At 42.9% G+C, this 17,244-nt stretch overlaps 1 protein-coding gene across 3 annotated transcripts in view; it reads right to left on the bottom strand.

Moving 5' to 3' along the window:
- Positions 1–17,244, bottom strand: part of aspm (assembly factor for spindle microtubules) — a 123,632-nt gene that overhangs the window by 102,280 nt on the left and 4,108 nt on the right. For all 3 annotated transcript variants that reach the window (XR_011948228.1, XM_072511478.1, XM_072511477.1), the window contains exons 2-4: positions 14,906–15,046; positions 6,556–7,837; positions 5,118–5,219 (exon numbers count right to left, since the gene is read on the bottom strand). Coding sequence is in view for 2 of the 3 variants with exons in the window: in XM_072511478.1 (XP_072367579.1) it covers positions 5,118–5,219; positions 6,556–7,837; positions 14,906–15,046 (1,525 nt within the window). In the remaining variant the exon portion in view is untranslated. The remainder of the gene's footprint in view (positions 1–5,117; positions 5,220–6,555; positions 7,838–14,905; positions 15,047–17,244) is intronic.

Below are 17,244 nucleotides of genomic sequence, written 5' to 3'. Positions count from 1 at the left end.
CTGGGAGCATTCATGGAACAGATGGGGGCGGTGGACCCACGGCGGTTTCTACACCATAGTATGAAGGAATACGCAGCATTCTCAAGGACAGACTTCTTTGCAGTGGGGAAAATCAGCGTTTCCAGGAAAGTAAGAGCGGAATACTCCGCGATAGTAATCTCCCACCATGCTCCATTTACATAGATGAGAGGTTGGAGACAGGCCGTGCTCAGCGCCCCACATGGAGGTTGGACATGGACCTCTTGGCCAATAAGGCCTTCTGCCAGAAAACTTCAGATGCCATAGGCGAGTACGTTAATAATAACCAGAACGGGGAAGTCTTACCTTCCGTGTGCTGGGAGACACTGAAGGCTGTGACTAGGGGAGAGATTATAGTGTATGTAAAAGTAAAAATGGAAAAATGTCATTTGAAACATGGAAGTCTGACAATACCTGACCTAAGGGTACATGCAAGAATGTAGGGGGAAATCCCATGAAGGGTTAACAGCAGCTGCAAAAGAAGGTTTTGAAATATAGATAGCCTTTATCAAACAGGCGTTTAGAAAACACCTTGTGACTGTTCAAGCTGTAAAACTGAAGCATGTCTTTTAAGTCGCAACGGATTGAACTTTTAGTTAGATGAAAAAAAGCAATATTTCGCACCTTCTTTGAAGTTAATTATTTTAGTAAGCAGCTAAAAATGAATTGCTAGGATCTTCATTTGAATTGGATGACAAACGTTTAGGTGTGAAATTCTGCTGACACCAGGTGAATATGGGAAGCTGGAGACAACATGTCCACGGGAACACATGTTAGCCCCAAATCGGAGTCAGAGCTCTGTGTTGGGGGCACTATTTGGTAATAAAGCAACTTTAGAACTGACAGGAACCAGATGGAACACTCCTCTAGGATCAAAGCACTTTTGAACATCACAAGGGAAACAATGTAATCAGAGCTCGATGAGCTGAAGTCATGCTCAGCTGAAGTCATGCTCAAATGAATACACAGTCGTGTTAGAAATAATTCAGATTAAAGGTACCTTGTACAATCAAGAGTAAACTAAAGTTACTTTACGATGTCATTTAAACTTAATAACTGCTAGAAGGGGAATATAAACCCTAAATCGGGGACAGCCAGCAGTCAGCTCTCATAGCTCGGTCATGGGAAGGATAGAGCACAGAAACAGAGCAGAACAGTGAGTCCATCTGAGTAAGACCTAAAGTTAAAGAAGAGAGATTGTCAAGGTAGACCTGAAGGTCTTTTCAACCAACCAGGAGAATCCAGAAGCAAGATTTTTTTTACTTTTCTGTAAAGGCAGTGATTGCATCTTTTAAAAGAAAAAATATAATAATAAAATAACTTAAAGTTTTAACCTGAAACAGTGGTTATTACAAAGTCTGCTTTACTTACTTTTAAATGCGGAACCCAGGATTGATGCTTCTAAGTGGTAAGTAGATAAAATTCTTCTATGAAGATATAGGTTATACCGGGGGATAACTTGAAAATATAGACTGACGCGAATAGCACCCATCTAAGTCTGCATAGGAGTCAGGGAGTGAGAATCCCTGATCACCATTTAGAGTGTCTTATTGACACTTTTTGGTATAGGGGGAATTCTAAGAATAGTGGTGAGTTTTTTTACTTCACCTACAAGCCGCGCAGAGACTGGGAAGAGGCTAGGCAACAACTGATCGACCCCAGTATGGAAGTCAACAGAAAGTTCTACAAGACCCCTACCGGAGAGCTTCTGGCAGAGAGGAAAAAGCTACAAATGGACTTTAACCTGCTATCCACCAGGAAAGCAGTGCATCAACTCCGCCAGACAAGGGGGGCCTTCCATGAGCACATAGAAAAGGCTGGCTGTCTACTGGCTCATCAGCTGAGAAAGCATGCAGCCATGAGAGAGATAGCCCAGGTGAACAATAGCAGAGGCAGACTGGTAATAGAGGAAAAAGAGCGTCCGAGACCTTTCACCGAGGGATGTACAGCTCCGAGCCACCCCGGCGGGGACACGGGATGCAATGATTCCTCAATGGACTGGACATGCCAGTCGTGGGGGACAATAACTGGAAGCACCAATAGGACTGGAAGAGATCATGGAGAACATCAGCTCCATGCAGGTGGGGAAGGCGCAGGACTCAATGGGTTCACACCGGGCTTCTATAAAAAAACTCGCACCTGCCCTGGCCCCACACCTACAGGATATGTTCGCAGACTCGCTGGCAAGGGACACCATGCCTCCTACGCTAACACAGGCCACGATATCGCTAATACCCAAAAGGGAGAAAGACAGACCCATTCGCTCCTCAAGGTAGACGCGAAGATACTCACGAGGGTCCTGGCCAAGAGACTGGAGAACTGTGTACCGGAGGTAGTCGCGGAGGTCCAGGTGGGCTTTGTCAAGGTAGACAGCTAACTGCGATCATCAGACGGCTGCTGAATGTAATAATGACCCCATCTGGAGAGAGAACACCAGAGGTGATCGTCTCCCTGGATGCACAAAAGGCCTTCGACAGAGTTGAGTAGAATTATTTCTTTGAGACACTGGAGCAATTTGGGCTAGAAGCGGGGTTTCACTGCGTGGGTGAAACTCCTGTACAAGGCCCCCCAAGGCGAGCGTCCAGACCAACACCACCAGCTCTGAATATTTCCACCTGCACAGACACACAAGGCAGAGATGCCCCGCTCCTGTTCGCCCTGGCAATTGAACCTCTGGCGATCCCTCTGCGAAACGCAGAAAGCTGGAAGGGCATCCAAAGAGGAGGCAGAGAGCACAGTGTATCGCTCTATGGAAATTACCTGCTCCTCTTATGTCTCGGATCCACAGAACAGCCTGAAAGCAATCATGCAGCTCCGTAAAGGTAGGTGCTTTCTCGTGCTACAAACCCAACCTGGCAAAAGCGAGGCATTTCCGGGGAACCCGAACGGGGGAGGGACAGAGCTGGAGGGACTACCATTCAAACTAGCCAAAAACAAATTTCACTATCTGGGGATCCATATAACCCATGACTGGACACAGATTCACAAGTGGAATCTGACCAGTCTGGCGGAGGAAGTCAAAAAGGACCTACAGAGATAGGATGCACTCTCGCTCTCCCTGGCAGGGAGCGGGCATGATCAAAATGAACGTACTGCCGAGGTTCCTCTTGCTGTTCAAATCCATACCAATCTTCGTCCCCAAGGCCTTCTTCCGCAGCATAGACAAAATGATCATGATGTTTGTGTGTGTGTGTGTGGGGTGGCAAGAACTCAAGGATCCCCAAATCGACACTGCAAAGGAGGAAAACTATGGGTGGTCTGGCCCTGCCGAATTTACAATACCACCACTGGGCAGCCAGAGCTGAGAGGGAGAGAGGATAGATACGAGGACCCAACGGCAGCACTCCCATCCCATTCCCTCCCCCCCCCCCCCCCCCCCCCCCCGACAAAGTATACATCCTGCCCAGTAGCCACACAGAAGACATGGAACCAAATGAGGCAGCATTTTGGTTTAACCGAGATGTCCCCCATGGTCCCTATCTGCGACAACCACAATTCTCCACCAGCCATGCTCGACGCCATCTTGAGAAAATGGAGGCGGGGGGTGGGGGGGGGGGGGGGGGGGGGGGGGGGGGTGAAGCCAGACAAAAATAGGAGGACGAACTGGGGACAGAAGTGGGTTGAGGACTCTGGAACGAAGCACTGAATCGAGCCAACTCAACCTCCTCTTGCGCAAGGTTAAGCCTCATGCAGTTCAAAGTGGTACACAGTGCTCACTTAACCAGAACCCAAATGAGTAAGTTCTTCCCGGAGGTAGAGGATAAATGCGAATGGTGCAGGAAGGCCTGGCCACATGTTCTGTGCTTGCCCCAGACTGGTAGGGTTCTGGGCAGCCTTCTTCGAGGCATCCAGAATTACATATGGGGAAAGAGGGCAGACTTGCTTCCTTAATCGCATGCCGGAGAATCCTGCTCGGCTGGCGATCAGCAGCACCACCCACAGCTGCACATTGGCTGACAGACCAGTTGGAATTTCTCCACTTAGCGAAGATTAAATACACCACCCAGGGGTCGGACGAGGGCTTCCACAAAGCGTGGGGGCTACTCATCAGCCTGTTGCAAGACCTGTTCGAGGCCAACAGTGACTAGGAAGAGAAGGGAGGGGGAAACCAAAGAGTAACAATTTATTTTACTCAACATAACAGGGTATACAACAAAGATTGCACAACTATTAATTGGTGCTACTTCCTGGATTACAAAAGAGCTGCCCTTTAATTAATACATTTTCAATTTCTGTTACAATGAGTTCTATTAAATAGTTTGCATCTAAGTGGATTGATGTTATATAACTGGCTCAGGTTTCCCAAAACAAATGGTAGCTCGAGAAATTTATAACAAAGAAACCTGAAGCTGTCGATTCACCAGAATGATCAAATGCAAACAGTCACAAAATGTCTAATTGAACAGCAGTTTAAAACAAAAATCCTATTGATTGTTGGCACAGCCATGAGTTAACGGTCTTGTTAGGAATATACCAGCATTCAGAACATGTAAACACAACACTGAACATGTGTGCTTTTCATGTGTGGTGCGTAACACTTAGTAACCCAAGTACAGTGGCAGCTGAAGGTCAGCTAAATAATCCAAATCTACTGATGCACCATCAGTGAAAGTGGGTGCCAACAACACATTTGATTTTGCATGCAGGACAACTTGCACCAACTGGATAGAAACTTGCTGGCACATGGAAATGATATCTGGTTCAACCATTATGCTGCATTGCCATAGTAAGTCCAATCCATTAATCTTTTTTTTTTGCCTAGCTGCAGTGCACCAGTTCAGAAAAGTTAAAATTTCATCGTATAATGCCTTATCCAATATTTTAAAAATGGTTACGGCTACACTTCTATAGAAGTACACTATGCCAAGCCAAATTAAACATATATGAACAGTTTTTTTAAATCTTGGGATATCAAACTGACTTGGAAAAAATAAAAATATTTCAAATAAATAGCAAATGTAATCTTCAAGACTTTGAAAAGTTACTTCTGTAAATGCCACTTGAATAGAGATGATCTTTAGAAAACAATAAAACTTTGTATACTTGTTCAGTTTACTTTTTATAAATAAACAAAATATGTAGCAAATGCTTTTACCTACCTGTCTTAGTCAATTTTCTAAAAGCAAACTGCAATTGCGCAACCCCGGGGATACACTTTCCAGGTTTTACTTGAGCAGTAGTGGAGGACTTAACATGAGAAACTGTGGAGTTCAACGAAAATATCAATTTATTCCATAACCTACTAAAACCTCCATTAATGATTCCTCAAAACAATCTTAAAAACTACAAACACAGAAAGATGAATGCTGTTTGCATTACGCAAACAGGTTTAGCAATTTTTTTAAAAATTAAAAAATTTAGAGTACCCAATTCAATTTTTCCAATTAAGTGGCAATTTAGCGTGTTCAATCCACCTACCTTGCACATCTTTGGGTTGTGGGGGCGAAACCCACGCAAACACAGGGAGAATGTGCAAACTCCACACGGGCAGTGACCCAGAGCCAGGATCGAACCTGGGACCTCGGTGCCGTGAGACTGCAGTACTACCACTGCGCCACCGTGCTTCCCTAAACATGTTTAGCAATTGATTATACATGACAATGTTTATGTGCAGAGGCAGCCTTGGTTTGGAGTTACTAGCTATGAGTATGTCTGGTGGCAATTTGCATCGAGAATAGGTGGACACAGTTAGGTTTTACTTTGCTGAATGATGCCACCTTGGAGAAAACATTACATCAACCGCAAGGCACTTGAAGAGTTTTCGAAAAAAGGCAAAAACTGTGCTGCAATCCTTCTCAGCCTAAAGTGGCAAAAGAGGCCACCAAGAATGAATTCCAGATTTGTATCTTAAATTGGACAATATACTCATTGCTACTGTCTATTTCAGATACCCTGCGATATAATACAGATGGCTTGGTTATGTGGTGACTTATACGATACTGTTTTGGATAAGATCTTGAGGAGCTAAGAATAGCCTACTCATGTCAGAACAGAACTGTTGGGTAACTGCCCAACTTCACATTATTGTGTTTAAAGACAATTAGAAACACTTGTAATTTCTAACAGTAGTAATATCATGACCATGGTTAGATCGAGTTTGTGGAAAGCACAGGAATGTGAATTGCTGAATCTAATGCCATGCACTCTGAAGACTTCAGTGTTGAGCTTTTTGATGGCACCATGAAGTTCAATTTCAATATATTTATACTGCAGATGCATTACTCCTATTATTAAATAGCACAATCATATTTTTAACAGTTTCTGACCACAAGAATTTGAATTGCTTTCCTAATGTCCAACGAGCCTCCAGCATTGAAGTATGGCTCTGTTTTTGAGGCCCATCAGTAATACTCATGGGATATGGTGCAATACATAAAAATGCATCCGAGTGAAAGTCAAATATGCCGATCTGTATCTCCTTTAGTTTCAAAAATCACTGCCTTACATTTTATATCTATTTACTATATTTAGTTATGGTTTTTACTCTTTATAAGCCCACCTTATTCTCTATACAGAATTAAGCACATCAATTCATACCAGATTTTCTTTTCCGGAGTTGCTTTCCTCCTCGACATGAAGCGTAATTTTTCCCAACACTCGATTTCTTACACGATTGTTCCAGGTGTACAGACTTTCTTTTGAGAATATAAATATCTTTTTCATGCACATCAGTTGACAAGAATTCTGAACTTTTTCTCTTTCTGCTTGGAAAGGGTTGGCGGTTAACAAAACTTGGATTTCTGCTTTCAGCTTCAGTGTGCGCTGCTGGGACAGACTGTGAACTGAAACTGGCTTTGACTTCAAGAACTTGCTGCCTTGACAGTTTAACATTTCTCTCCAGCTCACAGGGTCCTACAGATTTACTTTTGGCTCCTGTGATAGTGTAGACAGGGAGCTGCTTGGCTTGACCAGTAGATTGATGTGTTTTCTGTCTACGTGGCCCTGCACTCTGGTGGTAATTAGAAGCTTTGGACTTTACAAGAAAAGTTAGCCTGGACTTTGCTGGCTCCAGTACATCCACATTGATAACAGCAGGAGTACCCTGTGCTGGCCTAGGTGATCCAAGTATTGCCACAAAGCCCAACTGCTCATTGCTCTTTTCCAGTTTTGAAGAAAGTCCAGACTGCAACACATTTTTATCTGAGGCAGTTTCAAGAGCCTGTAAATGACTTAAGCTTGACAAAGGCTGGTTCATGGTTTGCCATGTATCTTTCAGAAACTGATCGGGTGACAGCACAGATGACTGAACAACTGGTTCACAGTCTATATCAGGGATATAACTGTCATCTACAAAAGAATCAGGGCTTAAGATCCGACGTACATTAAGAGGAGTATGAGAAGCAGATATACAAGGAAAATTTTGGGGTGTTTTGATAGAAACCTCTTTCACTGGCTGACATACCAAGTTCAATTCAGGTTCCAGAAAAGTCTCAGCTATGACTGGCTCATCAGGCTTTTTGTCACAATCCAGCCTCCCCTCAATTTGCAATGATATTCTATTAGTTTCAAGAACAGAGTAAGTAGTATAACATTTAAGCGAAAGTGGAGTACAATTTTCAAGTTCTTGCTTCTTTTGACTTGGGGATAAAATAGGAGATAATTGCATTATTTTTTGACCATCACACTCTGAAGGGTTGTAAAGAGGAAGAACTCTATCGCCAACTGGACTGACATTTTCACATGACTTAAGAGGACTTCGAGGCTCCACCTTTTGTGATATGATGATGGTTTTGCTGGCAATTGATGCACTGCTTTTTGGTTTTAAAAGAGCAGACCCTTCTGACGTTTTCTTCCTCTTAATGGATTCCCACAGGCTTCGCTATGGAAGTAAATTAAGTATTTAGACTGTACAGCTTCAAACTATTGAACACAATATACTCAGAATACAAATTATCACTTTAACAACCGAAAGCAATTAGGTTATCCAGAACTGGCACCCTCATTACTGTAGTATTTTGTATGTTTTAATGTGCTGTTGAAGATTAGAAGTAAAAATAATAGTTATTTACTTCCTGAATACTTGCATATTAGTTAATGCTGAATTACTTTGTTGTATTCCATTAGGAGATAGAATTTTCAATTAACCTGCAGTTGTCAGTTAATAAAGATTTTACAGTACTGTAATTCTGAAGTTCAGGCACCTAATGACCTGCTAAAATCAATCATGTCCTTGCTACGGGAGAGTGAGGTCACAGAGTAGATGTTTCCTTTCCTCTCTAACTATGTGCCTCAGTACCACCTCCTGAAGTGACTGCAATTACAATAAGGGGCCACCCATTTAAGACAGAGATGAAGAAAATGTTTTTCGCTCGGAGGGTCCTGAGTTTCTGAAACTCTCTTCTTCGAAAGGCAGTGGAAGCAGGGTCTTTGAATATTTTTAAGGCACAGCTAGATATATTATTGAGCAACGTGGATCGGCAGGAATGTGGAGTTGAGGTTACCAGCAGATCAACCATGATCTAGTTGATTGGTGGAGCGGGCTCGGGGGGCTGAGTGGCCTCCCTCTAATTTGTCTGTTAGTACGTACACCATTTCTTATACCTGCCATCCTGTGGTCTCTCTGAAAAAGGGTGACACGGTAGCACAGTGGTTAGCACTATTGCTTCACAGGGCCAGGGACCTGGGTTTGATTCCCGGCAAGGGTCACTGTCTGTACGGAGTCTGCACGTTTTCCCAGTGTCAGCGTGGGTTTCCTCCGGGTGTTCCGATTTCCTCCCACAAAAGTCCGGAAGGACATGTGCGTTAGGTGAATTGGGCATTCTGAATTCTCCCTCAGTTTATGCAAACAGGTACCGGAATATGGTGACTAGGGGGTTTTCACAGTAACTTCATTGCAGTGTTAATGCTAGCCTACTCGTAACACTAATAAAGATTATGTGGAACCGAATGACTTCTGGAAATCCAAATATACTACATTTAGTGGTTCACCATTTATCTACCCTGTTCATTACATCCTCAAACAACTCTCCTCTGTTACACAATTGAGCCAGGGTCAACATTATTTAATTGTGACTCTTTTCACTGACGGACGATTGTCCAACTGGGCCATGCTTTCCATCTGCATCCTTTCTTAAATAGACATTCGACTTGCAGTTTCCCAACAGCTCGCTCCTGTCAGTAATCTCTGCAACCACTAACTTTAAATTTGGAAGATTACAACCAATCCATCCAGAATCTCTGCAACCACTAACTTTAAAACCCAAGGATGCAGGCCATTAGGCACCAGGTCCAAGAGACTTCTCAGCCTTTATTCCCATTAACTTTGATAATTTTACATTAGCATACTTTTCAAAGAAACAATTTTCCATATTGTTTTTAAAATGATCTAGTGACTATTGCAAAATAGATAGAGAAAATTATTTTTCAAATACTGTACATGATCAATTGAGACACAACACGAAGCAAGTGTACTAAAATTAGAGAAAAGGGTGACCTTTGAGCCATGCTTCCCAATACATTGCAATGTTGTTTGTGTCTCATCATTTCTGGGTCAGTTGTGGACTAATTGATAAATTACCATGATTAGTTATCTGCTCCATTCACTCGATCATTCAACTTCCAGGATAGTAGAAAGCAGACGCAATGGACTTTGATTTTTTTTTTTTAGATCATGCATACGATCGACCATGGTCATTGAAGCAACAAAAGAAACCAAGTGTCTTTTGAATTTTTTTTTACAAAGTAGGTAACAGTTAATACTAAAGTTCAGAATGCTTGCAGATACTGTAGATTATTGTACTGCATTTGCTAAAAATCATGGCCATCCTTTATAGTGACATTTATCAAAGAAAAGTACAAACATTTGTTACTTGTGGTGGGGTTGAGCGCAAGTATTGTCCACAAGGATCAACAAAACATACCATTATATAGTACTGTTAATTGAGTAAAACATCCCAATACGCTTCTCGAAGCTTCAATCAATATTTGACTTCAAGCCATACAGGAAATTAATAATAATAATAGCTTATTGTCACAAGTAGGCTTCAATGAAGTTACTGTAAAAAGCCCCTAGTCGCCACATTCCGGTGACTGTTCGGGGAAGCCGGTACGGGAATTGAACACACGCTGCTGGCCTTGTTCCGCATTACAAGCCAGCTGTTTAGCCCACTGTGCTAAACCAGCCCCTATAGTAGGATAGGCGGCCAAGAACTTGACCAGAATGGTAGGTTTTAAGGGTGCAGAGGGTGGATGTGGCTGTGCAGATGAACAGCTGTACAAACATTGGGGAAGTTAGAGGGCCAAAGTCTAAACAGTTGGAAATCTCAAAATGCACTTGTAAATGACTTGTATACCGCGATCAGATCCCCTCGCATTCATAAACTCCAGAGAGTATCAGCCCAAACTGTTATCTCTCCTCCTACATCAACCCCTTCATCCCCGGAATCAATCTGGTGGACCACCTCTGAACTGCCTCCAATGTCACCACACCCTGAAATAAGGAGACCAAAACTGGACACAATACTCCAGACATGGGGCGGGATGCTCCGCCCCGCCATATTTCTATTTCACCACGCCGGCAGATTGCTCCGTTACACCGGCTGGTCAATGGGGTTTCCCATTGTGGGGCAGCCCCACGCCGTCGGGAAACACCGGGCGCCGGCAAAACGGAGCATCCTGTAGGCAGAGAATCCCGCCCATGGTCTCACCAACACCCTGTACAATTGCAACAACAATCCTCTACTTTATATTCAGTCCTTTTGCAATAAACGCTAACATTCTATTTGCCTTTCTTATTACATTTTGTACCTGCATACAGACTTTCTGCAATTCACAAACAAAGACACCCTGATCCCTCTGCCAAGACACATTTTGAATCTGCTTTCCATTGAGATAATTTTAGGCCTAAACGGATAATCTCACACTTATCCACATTAAACTCCATCTGACAAATTTTGTCCCAATCTCCTAGCCTATCTATAAAATCTGTATCTCCCCTTCACTGCCTGCTTTCCTACCTACTTTAGTATTGTCCGCAGACTTTGCTATGTTACACACTGTCACTGCTTGCAGATCATTTATATAGATTGTTAGCAGTTGAAGTTAGGGGACTAAATCCTGCGGCACCCCACTAGTTAATAGTTCACCAGCCAGAGAAGGACCCACTTAATCCAACCCTCTGCTTTCCATCAGTCAGCGAATCCTCAATCCAATTCAGTATTCTACACCAACCCCCTACGATCTCACCTTCTGGATTAATCTTTTATGCAGCACCATGTCAAATGCATTTTGGAAGTCTAGATATAGCACATCCAGATTCCCCATTATCCACTTTGCTGGTTATGTCCTCAAAGAACTCAAGCAAGTTTGTCAAGTATGACTTGCCCATCATAAAACTATGCTGCCAATGATGGATTGAGCTTTGTCTTTCCAAATGTTGTCATCTCATCCTTAAATGATTGATTCCAGCAACATCCCCACCACAGAGGTCAAGCTAGCCAGTCTATAGTTTCCTACTTTTTGCCTCACTCCCTTTTTGAATAGGGGGGGTTACATTAGCGTGTTGCCAATCCATCGGGACCGTTTCACAATCCAGGGAATTTTGAAATATCCTAACCAATGCATCCACTATCTCTGCTGCCACCTCCTTTAATACCCTAGGGAGCAGGCCATCAGGAAACCTATCTGCCTTTAGTCTCATTAGTTTATTCAATACCTTCTCCCTAGTGTTGATATTGCTCGAAGTTCCTCTGCATTAACTGCAGTTCTTGGAAATTTTTATTATTCTCTACCATGAAGACAGGCAAAATATTGGTTCAGTGCCTCCGCCTTCTGTGTTCCCTATTAATACCTCACCAGTATCAACCTCGAAGGTCAACATTTACTTTAGCTATTCTCTTGCTCTTTATATACTTATAGAAGCTCTTGGTATCGGTGTTTATGTTTTCTGCTAGTTTCCTTTCGTAGTTCATCTTAGCTTTTTTGATTCTATTTTTAGTAGTTTTTTGCTGACCCCTAAAGTTCTCCCAATCCTCCACTAGCTTTCGGAGTTTTTGCCCAAGTTTTTGCCTTTATGTCCTCCTCGACTTCCTTGTTTAGCCATGGAACATTTTTCTCCCTTTTACAATTCCTCTTCCTCTCCGGAATATACTTTAATTGAGAGGTGGAGAGGTGTTTAATATCTCCCTGAACATCCGCCATTTGTTCCTCAACTGTCCTACCCTCAATTATTTGATTATGCATGTCAAAATCACCCATGATTACCATTGTGCCCTTCTTACAAGCCCCCATTATTTCTTGGTTTATACTATGCCCCACTTTGGAAGTATTGTTCGGGGGCCTGTAAATTATTCTTACCAAGGGTTTTTTTCCCTTATTTTTAATTTCCACCCATATTTATTCAACATCTTGGCCCTTAGCGCCTATAACATTTCTTACAGCCTTGGTGTCATCTTTAACCAAGAAAGCAACTCCACCTCCTATTCCATCCTGTCTATCCTTTCGGAATACTGAGTACCCCATGACATTTAACTGCCAGTCCCGGTCCTCCTGCACCCATATTTCCATGATCGCCACCAAATCATACCCGTTCATTTCTATTTGCGCCGTCAGCTCATTGACATTATTCCGAATACTGCTTGCATTTAGGTACAAAGTTTCTAAATATGTCCTACTGATTTGTCTTTCCCTTGCAGAATTTTCTTGAGCACTACACTTTTCACACATTCTTACCACCTCCATTAATCTCTGTTAACACTCAGCTGCATCTCCAACTTTCACTCCCCCAGTCACCTTACGTTTTCATTTGTTACTTTAGCTTACCGCTCTGTAGTCGTTGGACTTGCCATGCCTGTTGATTCTATTAACTTCTACCTTCTCGTCACTTGCTGACCTGCTGCTCTGGTCCCCATTAACCATTAGAAGAACTAAGAGCAGGCCATCGGGCCCCTGGAGTCATATCATGGCTGTTATTTTTGTGGACTCAGCTTCACTTACCCACCTCTTCACCAGAACACTTAATTCCTTTACTGTTCAAAAATCTATCTAACTTTGCCTTAAAAACATTCAACAAGGTACCGTCAACTGTTTCACTGGGCAGGGAATTCCACAATTTAGAACACTTTGGGTGAAGAAGTTCCTCCTCAACTCGGTCCTAACTCTGCTCCCCCTTATTTTGAGGCTGTGACCACTAATTCTAGTGTCACCCACCAGTGGCAACAAACTCTTTGCTTCTATCTTAACAACGCCCTTCATAATTTTGGTGTTTCTACAAGATCCTCCCCTCATTCTCCTAAATTCCAATAAGTATAGTCCCAGTCTACTCAGTCTCTCCTCATAGGCCAATCCTCTCAACTCCGGAATCAACCTAGAGAATCTCCTCTGCACCCCCTCCAGTGCCAGTACATCCTTTCTCAAGTAAGGAGACCAAAACTGTACACAGTACTCCAGGTGTGGCCTCAACAGCACCCTATACAGCTGCAACCAAACCTCCCTGTTCTTAAACTCCAACTCTCAAGCAATGAAAGGCCAAATTCCATTTGCCGCCTTAATTACCTGCTGCAACTGCAAACCAACTTTTTGTGATTCATGCACAGGACAGACATGTCCCTCTGCGCTGCAGCATGCTGCAATCAGGCTACATTTATGGAGAGCGAAGCAGCCTTAATGTCTCGTGTCGATGACCATTTTTGTCAGATTCTGCCTATTTCCAGTATTTCGGTTTTGATAAATGATTTGGATTTTGGGACAGGGAGTACAACTTTGAACAATATCGCTTAAACAATACTGGACAGTTCGGCAAACAGCAACAATTCAAACTTTTAGAGGCCAGATCCAGTTGTGACAGCCTTTGACACAGCGAGGAGAATTTGTAATTAAACTGTTTGCAGCATCTGTAATTGTTTTTATGATGTTTGGAAAAAGAATTTGTTTCACTTGTAAAGCGGTCAGTGGAAATACTGGTCCACATGGCCTGGCAGCAATACCAAAATGAACAAAGTTAAAAATACAGGGGCTGGGTGCCCCTGGATACCTCACAGCACCAGGGACCAGGTTAAATTCCGGCCTTGGGTGACTGTATGGAGTTTGCACTTTCTCCCAGTATCTGTGTGGGTTGCTTCCAGGTGCTCCAGTTTCCTCCCACAGTCCAAAGATGTGCAGGTTAGCTGAGATTACAGGGATAGGGTAGGGGAGTGGCCTAGGTAGGGTGCTCTTTCAAAGGATCAGTGCAGACTTGATGAGCCAAATGGCCTCCTTCTACACTATAGGGATTATATGGTTCTAAACAGGATAGGAGCTGGAGGGAGAATGCAGACAGAGCTGGATTCCAGAGCAGTTGGAAAGCATGAGTATTGTATACCAAGAATTGACCAGATCATGCAACGGTAAAGGCAGTTCTGATAGATCCATGCCATTATAACCAACAGCAGCAAAGAGTTGAGAAGGTTCCAGAAAGAAATACAGTATTGTAGATTATGCCTGGGTAGTTCCCTGTTACATAGATGCTGCTGCCTGTGGAGAATCCGCTAAGTCCTTGGAGGAAAGAGACTGCAATTCTGCCCAAGAAAGAACAGAGATTGAAATTGGTGCCATACAGGTGGATCTGCTACTGTACCTGTTAGTCCATGTGTAATTTATAGTTTGTACCAACCATGATTTACCGCTAATTTATTTTTAATTTATCGAGATTCTAAGTCATGTTGAAGAAAAGTTCACAAAAAGGCAATTCTTTTCATTTGTAGCTCATTTGATAAATTTGGTTTATGGATCCAAAGGGGTCGCAACACAATTTAATGAAATGGTGAGAGGAAAAAACGTGATTTAATACAGAGAACAGTGAGATACTAAAGTTTGGGAGAAAATAAGGATGACGAATAAAATGCCAAACAATGTAATGTTTCAATAATATATCATATACAATGTTAACTGTGAAAAATAAACCAATTCTCACTTTCTTTTTAGGTGGATCCTCTGCTTGGCCCAGAAGAATACCGAGAACTTTCACACAGCCAACATTAAACGTCACTGTTTCTCGGACCCTTCCAGCATCTACTGGTGTCCAGGTTATGGAAAGGTAATACTTTTCTGCTGGCTGTGGGATGAAGCACACACTTTAAATGACTAGAATTACAGCAAAGGTTTTAGTTAATCTCACACAATTAAAAATAGCAATTATAATGAGAGGCCATAACTTCCATGGAGTGGCAATCACAAGAGGATTGCCACTCCGCTCCTATTGATTTACACAATAATCCAGCCAGTTCTTTCTCACCCAATCTACCAACTCAGGCTCAGTGGGCAATCTGCAGTGCAGTGGGTTCCCAAGGCCTTTTGTTGAGTGCAGTAAAGACTGGGGGGAGATTGAGGAAGCCACTCCTCTTTTTACGGCACTAGTTGCCATAAAGCAAGTAGATTTAAAAGTCCGGCCATTTGAGAAGCCTGGGAGGAGGTTGACTCACGATAAGTGAGCAGGATGGTGTGGAGATTGGGTTGGGTCCGGGTGAATCAGGTGGTCAGTTGGGGAGGAAGATGACGAGAAAGACAAGTAACATAGTCAACCAGGAGTTAGTGCTTTTAATTCTTCTAACTTTTCCGATAAGACCGTTGGACCCATCCAAAGACTGCAAGTGAAATTGGAGTATCAGATGGTTCCTAGTACAAGGGGAGGTGGCACTGGAATGGTTCCCCAGCACATCTTTGGATTTCCCCCTGGGTACAACGCCTCAAGGGATGCAAGTTATGGGCTAAAATATGAACTGTAACCTTAGGGTTTGTTCAACAATTCAAAATACATATTCTGTATCAGGATGCAGTACTGCAAATCATTAGCACTTGTAAATGCTTTTCCTTACCACGCTTAAGAAAAAATGACAGAACACAACCACCTTGCAGAAGTGCCATATGGTCCTATTGAAGCCATTGTTACAGAAACCTGGTCAGCTCTCAATAATGGCCAAGATGCTGAACGAGACGCGCATAACGTTTTAATGCGGTGCAGAAAGATCAAATCCATCCAGGAGTGATATTATAAGAAATAGGGTTTGGTTATTTTATGAACAAACGTTATCAAAATAAAAGAAAACAAAATTTTAACTTTTACTTTGGCTAACTCTTCACAGGTTACATGCAGTTTCATAAACTTAAACACATGAGATCCGATTCAACCACACTACATGAAAATGCAGCTCTTGTTCCACTATCACAAACAGACAAAGGAAAGCATAGAATTTACAGTGCAGAAGGTGGCCATTCAGCCCATCGAGTCTGCAACGGCCCTTGGAAAGAGCACCCTACCTAAGCCCATACCTCCATTCTATCGCCATAACCCCCACCTAACCTTTTTTGGACACGAAGGACAATTTAGCATAGCCAATCCACCTAACCTGCACATCTTTGGACTGTGGGAGAAAACCGGAGTGCCGGTGGAAACCCACGCAAACACAGGGAGAACGTGCAAACTCCGCACAGACAGTGACCCTAGCCGGGAATCGAACCTGGGACCCTGGAGCTGTGAAGCAACTTACTAAGCACTGTGCTACCATGCTGCATTTACAAAGCAATTTTTCTTTTGTTAGGGACATTGGTTCAGAATTCTTTCCAAAGTCTGCCCCGGGGACAACTTTCATGACTTCCTTGCTCGGTTTCAAATCAGCTTTTCTGTCTCTCTTTGGCTCAGCGCCTCAAAAGGTTCTCCCTTGACGTGGCAAGACTTGAATCTATTCTCGTTATCTTGGCTGATTACCCACTTACGTTTATACAAAAGAGCAATGCCATTTATATGCAACGAACCAACAGGTCATCAGACTCTGTCATGGGCTGGTTGCTGGTCAAACAAAGTTGTCCCAAATGACAATGGATCTTGAGTGGATCGTCCTAGCTGAACCTGAACATTGTGTATTCCCATTAACGAGGTTAAGTCTGTCAAATCCCACCATGGCATATTTAATTATTTATGGTCACTGCTGTTCACTACATTATAATAGCGACTTGCCTAGTGCAATGACTACAAAGCAATGTCTGATGTCTTTAGATCATGAAAGGCACTGTGGAAAAACAAGTTTTTAAAAAAACTGATGACAAGAATTTAAATATCTGAGACTATTTTGCTGGTGGGGGAAGTAACATCAATCTAATGTTAAACAAAATGACACTGGGGACTTCCAGCTGAGGCATGTAGGTGGAGGCCGCATGTTTGGTGGCTCCTGTCAGAGCAGTCTTTGATGGCTTTTTAGTCCAGTTTTTGGTGAAGATTTGTTTGTGAGGAGCTGTGGGAAGGTTTGGGGCATTTAT

Source organism: Scyliorhinus torazame, chromosome 7 (genome assembly GCF_047496885.1).
Source record: "Scyliorhinus torazame isolate Kashiwa2021f chromosome 7, sScyTor2.1, whole genome shotgun sequence".
In the NCBI taxonomy this organism is placed as follows: domain Eukaryota; kingdom Metazoa; phylum Chordata; class Chondrichthyes; order Carcharhiniformes; family Scyliorhinidae; genus Scyliorhinus; species Scyliorhinus torazame.
This window is presented reverse-complemented; position numbering and strand designations above follow the sequence as displayed.